Here is a 17027-nt window from a genome sequence, read left to right on the forward strand (position 1 = left end):
TACCTGTATGTAAATTACCTGAGCCAAGCAAAATTTGTCAACAGCTGGCACCAAACTGGTTGCCCTCACCTCAATGCATTTCTATGGAATTACATCCGAATGGGTAATTGTAGTTTTATTATCAGAAAAATACATTGGCTCACAAATAAGTAAGTTGTTTCTCAAAGACACCACATTTTACTACAAGTTACATAAGGACTTAGCTGGAGTCAAGCAATGTTTCAATCTGTGCTACCCTCAAGCCAATGGATTCCTATGGGTTTCTAGACTAAAACTTAACCATCCTTCTCCCATCAAGAGCAACTTGGCTCACCAGTTTTCATATTGATTCTAATACAAGGAGCATCTTTCTATAGTTCTTGCATGTATATTTTTAGAGCTGAACAAAATTTGTCACAACAGATGGCATCAAATACGGTGCCTTTACCTCAATGTCTTCCTATGCAATTATGTCTGAATAGGTCATTGCAAATCTTAAAGGAAAATCACATTGGCTCTCAAATATGTATTTGGTTTTTCAAACACACCACATCCCCCTACAAGGTCCAAAAGGATTCATCCAAATAATGCTTCCACCAAAACAGGGACCCACTGTGCCACCCATCAGCCAAAATACTGCTATAGGGCTATATGTAAATACGAAACCATCCTTTCTCCCATGTAGGTAAACTTGGCTCACCTATTATAATAGTGATCCTAATAAAGAGAGTACCCCTCTATACTGCCTGTATGAATATTGCCTGTACCAAGCAAAATGTGTCACAACAGGTGCCACCAAACAGGTTGCCCTCACCCCAATGATTTCCTATGAGTTATATTGGAAAAAATATTTGTAGTTTTCTTATAAGAAAAACACATTGGCTCACAGATATGTATGATGTTTTTCAAACACCACATCTACCTGCAAGCTCCATATGGATTTAATCTGAGCCAAACAATGTTTCCACCTGTGCCCACTGTTACACCCCCAAGCCTATGCATTCCTATGGAGTTATAGACAAGTTACCATCCTTTCTCCCATCAAGATCAACTTGGCTCAACAATTTTCATCTTGATCCTAACAAAGGGAGCACCCTTCTACATTACCTGTATGCAAATTGCTTGAGCAAAGCAAAATTTGTCACAACAGGTGGCACCAAGCGGGTAGCCCTCACCTCAATGCATTCCTATGGAGTTATAGACACGTTACCTTCCTTTCTCCCATCAAGATCAACTTAGCTCAACGATTTTCATCTTGATCCTAACAAAGGGAACATCCCTCTACATTACCTATATGCAAATTGCCTGAGCCGAGCAACATGTGTCACAACAGGTGGCAACAAACTGGTAGCCCTCATCTCAATGCATTGCTATAGAGTTACATCCGAATAAGTAATTGTGTTTTTTTATAGGAAAAGCACATTGGCTCACAAATATTTATTTTGTTTTTCCAGACGATTTTGCCTGAGCCATGCAATATTTCTACATTGGTTTACACATGCACACCACATCCCCCTACAATGTTTAGGGGAATTTACCCAGAGGCAAGCAACATTTACATCCAAATAAATGACATCTCTGTTACACAACTGCCAATTGCGTAAGTCTCTGTGATATCAGTTCATCTGAGTTTAGAGAAGAACAATGTCATATGAGTGTATTAGATGGGGAAAGGGGGTACCAGAAACTACACCACAGAGAATGCACTTGCACTTTACTGCAATCAGGATCATAGAGACGTGTGTTTGGTACTCTAGTCTTTATACCTCAGCCTTAAATGGAAGCTGGGATGCACGCGTGCCACTGGTTCGCCGAAGGCGTGCCACAGACCAGCTCGTCTGTGCCCGAGGCCAGCCTGTCTGTACCTGGACGGGACCCGAGGCTAGGACCCCTGTCCAAACCGTCACAAAAATGGTGAGCTATTCAGCTGAATACATAAATTCGCTTACGTACAAACCATCCTCAGATGCCTGCCCCCATGTGGCAAGAGAATGGGGAACAACACTGTCCCCCTACAACTTTCTGTTTGGAGTGTAGAGGAAGAAAGGGCCAAGTTACTCGGGCCCATAACATGAACATGTGCCTTATGAATTGTAGATCTACGACACACCACAAGTTTGAGCTACTAACGTTAATAGAGGACTAACAACTTGACATCCTATTTCTAACAGAAATATGGCTACATGACAGCTCTACACCTGGCATTAATCAAGCGCTTCCTCCTGGATACTATATATGTAGAAAAGACCGCACACATGAAAGCGGCGGGGGTATCGCCATCATATTGAAAGACAAATACAGATGTATGCACAATGTTCCTCCCCATTCCAGAATGAATGTGAGAATCTGTGTTTTACAATAAACCTATCTCCTACATCCTCCTTTTTGGGAACCTTAGTATATAGACCCCCATGCCTGTGCACTAATTTTACTGAAGTCCTGCCTGAGACAATAGTTAGCTACAACACTGAAAAAAATGAATTTCAATCTCCTAGGGGATCTCAATGTTTATTTTGATGAGATTAACAACCCCATAGTCCCAGGCATCTTACATGACCTAGGCTACCTTCAGTTAACGCAAAGAGTAGAAGAGGCCTCAACCATGAACACGGACATCTTCTAGACCCTGTGTTTAGCAATGATCCTAACATAAAAATTGAGAAACCCTGCCCTTTGACATGGACAGACCACCGCCTGATCTCGTTTACTCTGGAGGGTCTCCTACCATCATCGGACAACAAGAATCTTCCTGGCCAAGGCCGAAGATGGTCAGAACTGAATAATTAATCCTGGTTGACCTCTCCATCATCTGCCAAACCAGGCCTAGAAAAGGCAAACTCCATAGTAGAAGAGTGGATAAAATATTCACTAGATGACACCATCCCCATTACCAATGATACACCATCCGTCTACCTAAAACAAAAAGGTGCAGAAAGCTAGAATGAAAATGGAGACAAGATTGCGAAGAAAACCTAAAACTCTCCTATCGGTTGGCCACCAGACAATACCATCAGGAAATCAAAATGGCACAGGCATTATACCATCAAGCCTTAATGGTCAATTGTGCTAATGCCCTCAGGGAGCTCTTTCGGATTGTTAAATCCCTCACCACTCCAAAATCAGAAAACTCCCTGTCCACACTCCCACAGACGTTCCTTGCAGCGAACTTGCGGCGTACTTTCAAGACAAAGTTTCTGTCATTTATAGTTATTTACAAATGACAAATAAAAATGTACCCACTCTACCAGAGACACATACTATGCTTGGGAGACAGGTTCCTCAAATTTTCCATTGATCACCAGAGACGCGCTCCCAGCTCTATTTGGAAAGGCTAAATCAGGTTCCCGTCTAGACCCGGCCCCACCCACATTCTCCTTCCAGAAGCATGAGAAATCTTCCCCATTCTCTTGGATCTCCTAAATCTGTCACCTTCCATTGGCATAGTCCCCCGAGCTTGGAAACATGCAGTGGTCAAACCTCTGTTAAAAATAAACTAACCTTGACCCCTTCTGCCCCGGGAACTACAGACCCATATTCCTGCTTCCAGCCATGGGGAAAGTATTAGAAAAACATTTCAATTAAAAACCTCTCTCTATTCCTAGAAGAGAACTCCCTCCTCAACCCCACTGAGACCAGATTCCGTCCAAAACATAGCATGGAATCTGCACTACTAGGAATAAAAGAGGAGCTAAAAATACAGCTGCAAAAAGAAGGTCCAGCGGCCATTACATCCCTCCCCCCGATCTGGGTTCAGCGTTCAACACGGTCGACCACAAGACCCTTGTACTTAGGATGAGGAAAAGAGGAATACAAAATTGTGCTTTAAACTGTCTTTCTTCTACCCTAAAATATAGGTCCTTCTAGATTTGTGATCCTCCTGCTATTCAGAGGTTGTGCCCTTGAAGTGTGGGATTCCACTGGGATCTGCACTTAGGCCCACACTTTTTAACATTTATTTGAAGCAGTTGGCAGACATAGTCAAGGAATTTAGGGTGTCAATTGTCTCGTATGCCGACGACACGCAATTAGTTAGGATAGTTCCCTAACCAAGGAAGCCCAAGCAAAAAAACTGAGCACATCTTGCTTTGCCAAGTTGAGAACTCTACGTAAAGTCCTAGTTCTGTTACCCACACAATCAAGGAGAACAGTGGTTCAGGCACTTATTCTTCCCCGCGTGGGCTATGGGAATTCCCTGTACATGGGTTCACCCAAATCGGTTATCAAAGAGACTTCAGGTAGTCCAAAACAAGGCAGCAAGGACCATCATTAAGCTGCACAAATACACTTCTGCGAATGGCACCTTGGCCACCCTGCACTGGCTCCCAGTGGAGGAAGGAATACAATTTAAGTCACTGTGTCTGGCACACAGGGGAACAACCACATGGGACCCCCTTTGAACCTTCTGTAATCCTACAACAAAGTTTTAAAATATTTAGGCCCTCATTATGATGTCGGGCGGAAAGCCATCCAACACTGCGTTGGAGGGTTTCCCCTCGACACCATAGGTTTCTGTCTGACCGCCATGTTACGATATTGGCAGTTGGAGGGAAACCCTCTGGAAAATTCTGCTCTGCTACCGTCGGGCTCACGGAGCTCATCGGGGTTGCGGGCAGAATTGTAATCCCAAAATGGCAGCAGAGCCACTCGGCTCTGCCGTTAGGATTACAATGTCGCTTTCCGCCTGCCCTTTCATGGCGGTCCACCCGCCATGAAAAGAAAAGCAATAAGTGACTTTGGGGGCCCCTAGAAGCGCCCTCTTCCGCCACTGGCCCTCCGCTATGTGGCCAGGTGGCCACCTGCGGTGCCCCCATAAGCATCCCTTCACCATGTGCCAGGCACCGCATGGTGCCTGCCACACGGTGCAGGGATGTTTGAAAACATAATTTTTTCTATTACAGATTGTGCTGCGGCCTTTTTCCAGCCACCACACAAGATGCAATAGAAAAATAGATGTTTCCCACCGTGGTTGCATTCTAATACTGCAGGTGGAACCGTCGACTGATAATTAGGCGGATTCCATCGCGCAACGTTGTTGGTCGAAATCGTAATAGGGCCCTATATTTTGAATATCAATATTATTAACAAATGTAAAACAAGATATATTACATTCAGTTTTATGTCCTTCAACTTTTAGGCACTTGTGATATTTTTTGCAGGATATTATGGGCAAAAAATTATTTTAGAGTTGGCATTTAGGTACTACATCTTACTCTAAGCAAAATTATTCTTCTTTAAAGTCTCAAATTGAAAGGAAGACCATGAGCATGGCAGCTGATTTTTTGAGAATGAGATGCTGGCTGAATAAGAAGCTAACTTCAGCCTAATAACCTTTCTCTGGACTTAACACTTATTTACATACATAATGGAAAATGTCAACAGGGTGTGTGCAAATGCCAGGGTAAATAATAATTTTTATAAAATATGATCTTGGGCACCGTTCATCTTCTTGGTGTCCGCAGCACAATGTGCTAATGTCACTTGTGAAGACCCGGAAGTGAACTGTATATTCCTTCCTGGGCACTCAACACTGATTGGGTGGGACAAGAAGACAGTGTCTGGGAGAAGTGATGATTGTTTTAGGAATAGTCCCTTCCTGCCCCATCACTCAATCTTAATGTCCCTTGTTGGGATAGAACACAAGTGAGCCTGGACAGAGGGAATGGAGGCGCGGACACTTTTCCATCATGCCTTTCACTTATGCAAGGATGTTAAAGATTGAGAGAAGAAGTTGGAAGGTGAGGCGCTGCATGCAGCAAACACCGCTGACATGCCTCTTCTTACAGACCCTTTATATACAGGGCCTTCTGAGATAGAGTTCAAAGCTGTGGTATGGGGTGGAGCCAGAAGGCAGAAAAGAGAGAGAAGAGGAAGAAAAGAGTGGGGGATTACATTAGCTGAGCTGCGCGGTATCAAGTTACACTGCAATCACCATCATTTCCACTATAAACTATTGAGTACACTTCTCTGACCACGGCCCACGTTTGGGATGATCTTCTAATGGCACACTTCCTGTCCAACTCTCTTAGTACAGATAGTTCTGACATCAACAACCATGAGCAGGACATGCCCATTAATGTATGACATTCTGAACATACACCACGACCTGCTCCCAATCCACACTTATGACAAACCAATTGGTCTCATCCTCATCTCAAAACAATGTATCATATTGGCTGCCTACCGCCAACCACACATAGATCATCCAACATTATGCAACCACCGCAACACTAAACCCAGTCCCCGCCCCTCAAAGCAACAGTAAATGTGTACCCAGCTCATTTCACTCTACCAACCCCGCATCCATGCACTAATCCACACATTCCTGTATGTTCCATTTCAAGTAGTTCAGCAAGACTCTACACTCTGCAAATGAAGGTAAATATTCTGATTCAAAGATATATAATTATAGGACGCCTACGCATACTACCCAATACAGTTTACCCTAACCACAGTACCAAAATAAAAAAGCCTTAAAATGTTGACCTGAAAAAGTACCATAACCTTTTCGGTGCTCATGACGGCTCCCGGCCATCATGAGTCACGGGAGGCATGTGCTAATGACGGCCGGGAGCTGTCAGAACGTTGCCACTTCGCCCATGCGCTGTTAATTCCCCACCTGTGCGGGAGAATTAATCAGTGGGCGGAGTTCTGACGGCTCCCGGCCGTCATGAGCACATGCCCACCGTGATTTATGAGGGCCGGGAGCCGTCATGAGTACCGCAGCGCCTCGCCCAACCCAGTCCCCCTTCACACCGCTCCATAATTCGCGCTGCGGCAAAGGGGTTAATAGTGGATGTTGTGACTTGAATTGTTACTATGCATCCTTTCCCTTAATTACCTGTTTCCTGCTGCTCAGCCAGTATGGATGTGACGCTGTGGAATGCTGGAGTGCTTGGTGACGTAATGGAATGCTGGAGTGTCTGGTGAGGTAATGGAAAGCTGGACTGCCTGGTGAGGTAATGGAATGCTGGAGTGCTTGGTGACGTAATGGAATGCTGGAGTGTCTGGTGAGGTAATGGAAAGCTGGACTGCCTAGTGAGGTAATGGAATGCTGGAGTGCTTGGTGACGTAATGGAATGCTGGAGTGCCTGGGGAGGTAATGAAATGCTGGAGTGCTCAGTGAGATTGAGAGAGTGTCAGTTGGAGTGTGCGGGCTGAGTACCAAGGAGACTTCTCGTGGTGGGGCTAAACAACTTATCTGAAACGTACCATCTTGTTCTCCTGTAACTAAGTCTTAATAAACCGTATTCTACAATCTACCCTATGGCTACCTGCTCCAACCGTTACATGCTTGTCCTTAACTACATGAGCTGGCACTTGGTGGCTTCCTGTACATTTACGGCGGTTTAACATGATGAGAAACCTCATGCTCTGTTGCATCTCCGATTTGACGCCCTATCATTCAATCCCCAAGCAATTTTTTGAGCTGTTCTTACATTTTACACCAGTTCGATGGAATAATACGTTAATTTTCATGTCTGCTTTAAAACCCTGCTAATCTTTTTTTAAATTTTGCTTCCATCGACATTAACTCCTAATCTGATTTTTTTTACAGTTTCAATAAATCCACATTTGATTTCTTCTTCCCCTTTCGTACCTTTACCCTTCGAACAATACTCCATCGCCACCAATGCACTCACTCCCCCCCCAAAAAATACAACACCTCCGCAGGTGGTGAAAAAGTCACATCCCTCATCTTATGAGCCTCATCTGAATTGAAGTAGGGATGGTGACAGCAATGAAAGGACATTTAAGAATGGCTGCATCTAAGACTTTCCTTTCTTTACTGTCAAAGGGGCTGGTTTGGAGTTTGGTGGAGAGGGTACTCTGTACTAACGGCAACAGAGCACCTTCTCCACCAAACACATGGTCCACCTGCTCAGTTTAGAGGAACGTGGACCTCAAGACTACTCTTCCCACGACCAGCCGGAGGACGAGCCATTAGTGGTTGGCCATCCGACCGCACACCCAAGTTAAAGTGGGAGATTGTTTTTATTTATTTTTGTCGTTTTTTTTTGCTGTCCATCCCCACCAAGGAAATCTCCCATGACAGGAAATTCGTATTGCATCTTTCAAAAACAACCTCCTGCTTTGGGAGTTTATTTTTGAAAAATGAAAAACCGTGTAAACGTTTGATGTTTCTGTCCAACTTTTACAACAGTAACAGAAACCAGTTCCTGTCAATTTTAAGATCTGTGCGTGGGGCTGGGGGGACAACTCTAGATTTCCTTGGGACGGTGGGTGCTATGTCCTCCACCATCTCGACGGAGTACCCTTCATCTGCCAGCTCTTAAATTTCGAGATGGCCAAATTGCCACAAGAATACGCTCATTTGTTTGTGAGGTGTTATGTTTTGTTGGTATGAAAAGTTATGAGAATTTTAATTGGCCTTAAAGTCAGTAGCGAATGATAGAGAGTTGGAGTTCAGGGCTCTCACAAAGGAAGCGGTGTTAATGAAGCTCTTATGGCTAGTGATTGTTTAATCAGTGGAATCAGAGAGACCATAGCAGTCAGCAGAAGAGGGTGAAGGGAAGGCAATTGTTTAGGTCTGGCATTTGAGACAGCTTTAGCTCCCCAGACTATTGCTCTTCCAAAATATGCATACATAATAAATACACACAAAGGGGCTTTCAGTCAGCACGCTTCTTCTAGTGATCTGTTAAATTGTCATTCACATTATGCTTCAACCCACTACAGCATACAGCCCATCTTTCCCATTCTCTCCTTGCACTTGGAGTGACAGCACAATGCCTATACACATTGTTCACATCCACCAAAAATAGTCTCTTCCTCTTCAGTGACATGGCAGGTTCAAATGTTATTTAAATAATAGCAATTTATTTTTCTTTCCCTAAACTGAAGGGTTCCCAGTTAGACGGTGTTTTTTCAGGGTTCAATTTAAATTGCTGTTAAATAATGTTCAAGGGGCACCGTAACTGCTTGTGAATTGAGAGCTGTGGGCCAAATGTACAATAGTAGCGGTCACAAAAAGCGACCGCAAATTGTGTAACTTTTTGTGACCACTGTTGTATTTTGCCGGCTGAACTATGTACTAATAGGTCTGGTCACAGAATAACTAATTGCAGGGGGTCTCACATAATATTCATTAGACAGTTTGCAATTTGCACTCCCTTGAATAGTAACTTGCAAGAAAAAACAGACCTCCAACTATGTGATTGCATTCCAAAAGGCAAACGTTTTTCCCCCAAAAAGAAGCACTCGTTCCTTAAAGAAAATGGAGCTGCTTTTTATATTTAAAAAAAAAGAAAATACTGACAGCTGCCAGGAGTCTACGGAATCTCTGTCTTCTCCTCAAGGAGTTGCCATACCAATTTCAAAAAGGGACGCCAACTTGGGAGTCGGTAACTGATCAATGGTTTGCAATTGGAATTACATTGTAAACCACTGATACATAAGCTACTCAATCCCAATTTGAAAGGAATGCTCCCTTTGAAATTGCGCTTAACTGATGCTTTCTAACTATTTTTCAATTCGGAAAAGCTTTCCAGAATCAGAAAATGGAGTCAGTACAAATGTTAAAGGATTTTTGTGGTCAGAAACCCTGTATTTTACTGAATTCGAGGTTTTGCACTGAACAATCCATTGAGCATCTGGCCCTTAGTTATGTGGTGATATATATATATATATATATATATACTGACTGTGTTTAGATGTCAGCATATTTTATTTTTGTGGCATATGCTTGCAATGAAAAAAATATTAAACATCACTCCAGCTTGAGGCCCGGCATACTGGCTTAGCCAATGCTTGATACTTTTTTCAGGAAGTCCAACTGGAATTTAGAGGGCGAATATTTAATATAATCAAAGGCCTGATTCTTTTTTTGGCAGGAGAATATAACAGGAGTAACAACCCGTCCAAATTTCTGAGTCCAGAATGGACAGTAGAGCTCACTCCTCTTACAGTAAGATGGATAGGTGCTGCTCTGAAAGACTATCTGATGTGGGACGAAGCTGCAGCGGGTCGGACAGGAATAGAAGGGCATAGCCCAGCTGGACCATCTGAAGGACTCGTGTGTCCGATGTCATGGCCTGCCACCCTGGCAGAAAATGCTGGATCCTGATTCCCATGGGGTAATTGCCAACCCCCTGGAGTAGCCTTGGAAAAGCGTTAACTGATGAGAAAATCGTCAGACAGGGTCAAAAGAACGCGCCTTAGTAAGGCTTTCCTTTTTCGCCAAATACATTGGATCCCCCAGGAGGCATATCTATCGGGATGCCTGAATATCATCATAAATACCCCTTGGATAAATCATACCCTAGTGGTGGTAAGCTCTGTTTAGAATTGGAACAGAAACGATGATGAAGCCTTTAAGGGGGGCTCCACAGTTCAAGTGTTTTTTTCTGAAGTGGGTTGCCACAGGAACAGGAACCCAGTGAGCTGGAATGGGTCCGGACCATGCCCTCAGTCAAGATCGAGATGGATTTGGCTCAGTCTGTAAATTTTCTTCAATGCATTCTTCTTTACCCTGGCACCCTGTAAATGTGGTGAGAGTTTAGCTAAGGCGAGGAAGAAGGATGCAGAGAGAGTTCTGAAGGGTGTATTAGGTAGGGGATGGTGGAGTTAGATGAGAAAATGTGTGACTATTTGTATTTGATGGCGAAGATACCAACTGTTTTATGAGTGCAACTGTGGAGCGCAGAAGGTTAAAACTAACTGGGGCACATTTTTAAGAAAGTGTTTGAAAATGGGAGGCAGCCATGTGTTAGGTACAGCGTCTGCCTTTGTCATTCCAGTCGGTTGTGTCTGAGATGCCTCCTGTGTGTCTGATGGAGGAAAGGGCACCGATTAGCATGACAGACTGGATCGATGGTGAGATGAGGCGCTCTATTGATAATGGTTGCAGCAGGGGTACGGTTTTCAGAGCTGGAGAGTCAGGTACTCGGGATTGGGTTATGTATGCGGGATGGTGTTCAGAAGTCAATGAAACTGACCAAATCACTACATATCATCACAGACATGGCGTCCAGTCCTCGGCTGTTAAAATAAAAATCACTGCATCAGGTGTGTTAGTCTAATTAGTTCAATGGAAGCAAACAGACTGGAAAACTCCGAATCCATTATATTGACACACTAAACCACAATACTTCAAACAGTGTCCATGATAACATGTAGTGAGGAGGCCACCACAGGCAACAAGGCCAGGGTTGGGCGGTGCTGAAGGAGTCAACAAGTGCACTTCCCTGGAGTGTTGCGACCTATCTTCCTTAGAGACCATCACAAATGAAAACAAGGGGTCACCTACTTTGGTCTGGGCTGGCACACCCTGGGGTTCCAGAAAATGAAGAGAATGACTGAACATGAGCTGCCTGGTGTGGGTCTGGCAGGTCAGTCATGAGTTGGTGTCCGGCAGGGCAAGCTGTAGGTAGAGACTGGCAATGCATTAGGAGCAAGCGTGGGGTCACTTCAGCTAGTCATATGGCATACAGGGTTTTCCTAGACTATTTAAGATGGTATAGAATATAATCCATATTATCACTAAGATCTATTGAGCTTCAGGTCTGGATTCTACAAATGAAAAAGCATACTTGTGCCAACACTGGGACTTTCTTTCAAAACGCGGTTATTTTTGTGGCATCTATGAAAGGCCGTCTATGAACGCAGGTCTACTGGTTAAACCATCTCTCTCTCTCTTTGTTTGTTGTTACACTTTTTGTCTGCTTTATCTTAACACAACGAAAAAATTATGTGAGGGATATACACTTTTAGGGAGTTTGTTTGTATGGATGAAATATATCGCAAAGGAAAGTCTACAGAAGATTAACAAAGAGCGAGTTTATCAAAAGGCTAACAACATTTAGATAATAAAATTGGTTTTGTTCTAGGACACAAATGGCTATCCACTATAGGGAAATTGTATGATGGGCAACAGAAAGCATTTGCAAAGGAAACACGTGTTAATATTTTGTCACTACTGCTCAAATGACAAAAGTGGAAGCAGCCATAATTGAACGACTTCACGCCTATGGCAAGTTAGCTCTATGCACCTCACTGGCTCTGCTACTATTATACGGAAATGTGTCCGAAAGTGCCCACAGGACCATTTGTGTCTTTAACCATCAATATTGCGTGCAAAGCATCATAAAGACCCCAATGTCCCCGCGTCTATAAAATGTCTACTACTGCTCAATGGCAAAAATGCTACTTCACCAACGATTACAGGTCTGTTTCTCTACTGACAAAAGCAAGTCCAATGCAAGCACTATAAAGCAAAATGTACCTGTTAGCTTTGTTTTCAAAGAATGATTGAATAAAACAACTTGTAGATTTAGGGATATAAACCCACATTTCCTTCGCTGAACCGCTCGTCTGTCAAGCATAGAGTGCTTGCTCATAGGTGTCTGAATGTTCTGCATGAAGTATGCAAGGATAATTGCCCATCTCATTTAACTGAGAACTGACTGTCGTCACCTCCTATCTGAACACTGATATTGAACATCATGTTATTCTAAGATGAGGAGCCCTTGGAAGTGGGAGCGGAGTATTCATTAGGCAAGGAAATCACAGCATCTTGACCCAGGCTTCTGGTCACATCCTGTGTATGAACCTTAAAAGAATTCCAAGAATTGCATCAAGACCTGCATCAAAAAGTGTTAATGATCAACTACCCTGTGATTCTACCTGCATGAAAACCATACTCACCTGATCAAATTTACATTTAAGAAACAATTCTGCATTAGTTTCCTGTCCCTTTTAGGTTCCCTGACCACACTGAAAGAGCTCACACAGATTTACTTTAGAACTCCAAGAGTACATACTTGGATCTTTGGAGTGCGCTTCTCAGATTAGCCAGAATGAGTTTGACAAATTGCGGTGATCGACAAATGGGTGCCTCCTTGGTGTTCCTGAGATAAATTTTGCTTGCCAGGGAGGGAGAGCTTTCTCCTTTCTTGCACCTAAAATTTGGAACTAACTGCCCTTTTATTTAAGAGCCAAAACTAACCATCTAAGATTTTGTGAGGCTTAAAAACGTGGTTACTCCAACAAAAAAAGATTTAACTCCCGGTTCTTCTGGTTTACCGAATCAGTGTTTTTTTACAGTGAGACTATGACTTTCAGTTGTTTATTTCAGCATCAGGGCACTCTGGGTGGGTAGCCCCTATGCTTTAGAAATACATATCATCATCCTCATCAAATGTAACTCCTTGTTTGGTCAGTCACAGTATCTCAGCAGTAGTCTGTCTACATTTCCAACCTCTTGTGTTGGCTTGATGATGGCACCTGGGCTTGTATCCTTATCAGAAATAGACTTTTGGGTGCAAAACATAGCCTGAAGCACTGCATGGCCAAGCCCGATCTGCTCTTTCATTCCTGATGCCATTGGAAGAGGGTCTCTCTCCAGCCTTTGCCTTGTACTTCACTGCTACAGGCTGTCGCTGAGGCTGGAATTCTCTATAAATATCACAAAGCATACATTTGTAAAGTGTACAGAATTGTTTCTCAATGCGTATGCTTTATAATCTTTCCCCCACAGCAGCCTGTTATATTGAGATGCTCCAAAACAGCTAGAAGGTTACTAGTTCAAATAATGACAATAGAATAGCGGTGATAATGGTCATGGTGATGTACTTCATTTGCTCTGCTGGCTCAGAGCAGAGCGCCCATTTTTATCAGCCTGAAAGTCAATGAATTTAACCCAATATTTAATCAAGTTAGTGCATTATTTTAGACAGCATAGCACAGAAACAAAGATGTAAACCTTGCTCACTGAATCAGAGTTGTACTTTCTGAAAATGAAGCCCTAGCGCGATGAAATATTGGTTTAAATTAAAAGACTTTAACCACTGTAGGAGCACAAAAACAGATGACCGGCTATGCGCTGAGGCCATGGAGCCCATCATGAATTGGCCACCGGAGCATATATTACATAGGGTGCACTGGGGCCACATCGGAGCACGTGGCTGCATTGTCTGTACTCTCAGGGCACAGTAGTTTCATGGAAAGGGCTGCAGAAGCTTGCACAGTCCATCTGTAACACAGGTAGGGTCAAAGCACATATAGCGCCCACGCTATGTTATCGGGGTGTTCCTTCAGCAAGTGGTTCCATGTTTACCAGTGGGCCAGTGCTGTATTATGGACGCGGGTGCTGAGGCAAAGAGACCATCAGGAGATGCACAAAATGTGCACCACAAAGAGGTGGTGCACAGTCAACGCACCCACAAGGGTGTTATGTTAAGGTGCAATCCCAAAGACTTTTTCCATGTTTCTAAATAACTATATGCTCTCTACTGACGATGGGCTAAACCCTGAAACACTAGTGTCTAGAGATATCTGCACTGCCAGAACCAACAATGGTTACAAACTACAACGACTTGAAAGTGCGAACTTACTGCGTTTACCAGGATGCAACGGGGTCAAACAGCGCTGAGATGATAAGCAGAGTGCTCCTGCCCCCCTTTTCTGTGCCTTGTAAAGTGCACTCTCCCCCAGGAGAATAACCTGTCACTGGCCAGGTATAAGTCTAGCCAGCCTAGGGCTAAGAGTGACTATTTGAAAAGACAGGTCTTCAGCTTCCTGCGGATTTCAAGAAGGGAGGATGAGGCTCGGATGTGTAGCTGCAGGTCATTCCACACTTCAGGTGCAAAATAGGAGAAGTCTTGACTACAGGATCTAGTTTTCTGAAAGCGTGAGATGTGTGCAAGAAGGACTTTGGCCGAGCGAAGGCGTCTGCAAGGTTTGTGAAAGCAGATGCGATGGTTAAGGTATGCTGGGCCAGATTCATGTAGTGCCTTGAAAGTATGGGTGAGGAGTTTGAAATGTGCTCAATTGTGGATAAGGGTGCCCTTAGAAAGGGGAGGAAGAAGTGCCATGCCCCCCCACAGGCATCCCCATGCAGGAGGGTATTCACACTCAATTCACCCAACTACCAAGGGATCTTGTATCCCCCCCCCCCCTCCCCGCCAAAGGGAAAGCTGGGTGCTGCCTGCACTGTAAGACGGAGTAGTTGCCACCATTTATAAATATGCTGCCCTCAAGGCAGCAATGACTTTACGGCTGCCTTGGGGACAGCACATTATATGTAATAGGGTACACTGTCATGGTTTGCACCCGACACACCTCATTAAAGGCATGCCAGACGCAAACACGGACAGTGTGACCTAAGTGTATGTAATAAGGTCTCAGGTGTTCATCCTTCAGGAAGTGCACTTTGAATTACAATCAAACAACAGGGTAACAGTCCTTAATATCTGCAAGGTGAGTCTTTAATATGCAGGTTGAATTTCCCGGGGAAACAACCTTTACAACGCAACTTTTACAACGCACTACCATTACAACAAAACTTTTACAACGCAACATCCATTACATCGCATGCTATTACAACGCAACCATTACAACGCATGATACTACAACGCATACCACTACAACGCATGTCATTACAATGCATACCATTAGAACGCATATGATTACAACGCATAGTACCCTTACACTTTTCAACACTTACCCTACTGTTGCACCCCCTGGAGTTAGAATAGTAATTTTTATCCCTACACTATCCAACACTTACCCTACTGTTGCACCCTCCTGGAGTTAGAATAGTAATTTTTACCCCTACACTATCCAATACTTACCATACATGCAATGTAATGTTATGCGTTGTAATGGTATGCGTTGTAAAGGTAGTATGCGTTGTAATGGAATGCGTTGTAAAGGTAGTTTTTAAAAATTCGTTGTAATGGCATGCGTTGTAATGGAATGCGTTGTAATGGATGTTGCGTTGTAAAAATTGCATTGTAAAGGTATGCGTTGTAAAAGTATGCGTTGTAACGTCATACATTCAATTTCCCGACGCCCTGACATCTTCATTCTAAACTGGCTAAACAGTTAATGTAAGTTGAGTTATCCCCTTTAAAAGTGGCTTGCACTGTACCTGTAACAATGCGAGGTCAGCATCTTGGGCCAGTTGCTGCAGGTTCTTGACAGCAGATGTGGACTTGATCACTCGGACCAGAGCAGGGGAGCAGTCCAGCGGAAGCTCCATCAGCAGGGACTTCTCATCACCCAGCAGCAAAAGGGCATGGTACGGCCTAGAAGAAGGAAGAGATCTTAACCATCAGTATGGGATCAGCAGTAGTTTACATCAAGATGCAGCTTTCGCTTTTCAGGTAAGAACTACATCTCCGCTGACTTAAGAAGCCCACAAGGGGTTAATGATCACTGATCTGCATGTAGTTACAAATAGCTAAATAAATGAACACGTTTTCAAATGTTCAAATAGAAATGGAAAGAAGCAAAGTGAACGTGCGATAACCGCCCTTTTCAACATTAGTTTCATTTCCATTGATGAAATGCCTTTCTTTGGGACCACGTTAGCTGGTGCAGTCAGAATAAGAAATCGATTTAAATTAGACTAAAGTTCTTCGCAACTACTGGCTTTGAAGAGAGGAGTGGGAGAGATATGATTGACAGTGGCGGCGTAACACAAACCAGGGGGATCCCATATGCAAAATAAGCAGCAAGATAGGGCAAAATGTGTTTAGAAAAAATCTAAATGTGGGGACAATTAGCAGGCACAGTATACAGTATACACGTCTGATTTGGATGACAGTTTGGCTTTGTGAAATTACTCTAGACCAGTGGTCTTCAAACTTTTTAATGCGCCCTCTAACTAAAAAAATCATCTGGTCCCCCCTCAGAATTTTCCACAATTACTTTATTAAATTGGCCATACATATTTAAACAATGCAGTTACGTTCAGTTACTGTTTTAACTACTTAACCGTAGTGCAAATTCTGCCGCGGTGTGGCAGGTCTAATGAGTGAGCGGGGCTGCATCAGCCAACGGACATGCACAGCACTGCAATCCAATACATGATTGCCAAACATACTATTCTGGTCAGGCAGGCCTTACTAACACGTCCAAGTATCCACAGTGTGACTATCAGAAGTGGGGGAGGGGGTTTGAAGACTATTTAGGTTCCCTTCTTTTTTGACACCTTCTCACAGCCAGGAAACAAAATAAAAAAGATGCTATTGATGGCCCATTTCAGAGCGGCTTGGTGCCGCTCATTTTTTTCAGATTAAAACAAA

General features: G+C 43.6%; 1 protein-coding gene across 2 annotated transcripts in view; it reads right to left on the reverse strand.

The window, feature by feature from the left end:
* Nucleotides 1-17027, reverse strand: part of NPRL3 (NPR3 like, GATOR1 complex subunit) — a 343712-nt gene that overhangs the window by 121618 nt on the left and 205067 nt on the right. For both annotated transcript variants that reach the window (XM_078663075.1, XM_078663074.1), the window contains one exon: nucleotides 15869-16025. In XM_078663075.1, the coding sequence (XP_078519201.1) occupies nucleotides 15869-16025 (157 nt within the window). The remainder of the gene's footprint in view (nucleotides 1-15868; nucleotides 16026-17027) is intronic.

This window comes from Lissotriton helveticus, chromosome 10 (genome assembly GCF_964261635.1).
Source record: "Lissotriton helveticus chromosome 10, aLisHel1.1, whole genome shotgun sequence".
NCBI classification, from domain to species: domain Eukaryota; kingdom Metazoa; phylum Chordata; class Amphibia; order Caudata; family Salamandridae; genus Lissotriton; species Lissotriton helveticus.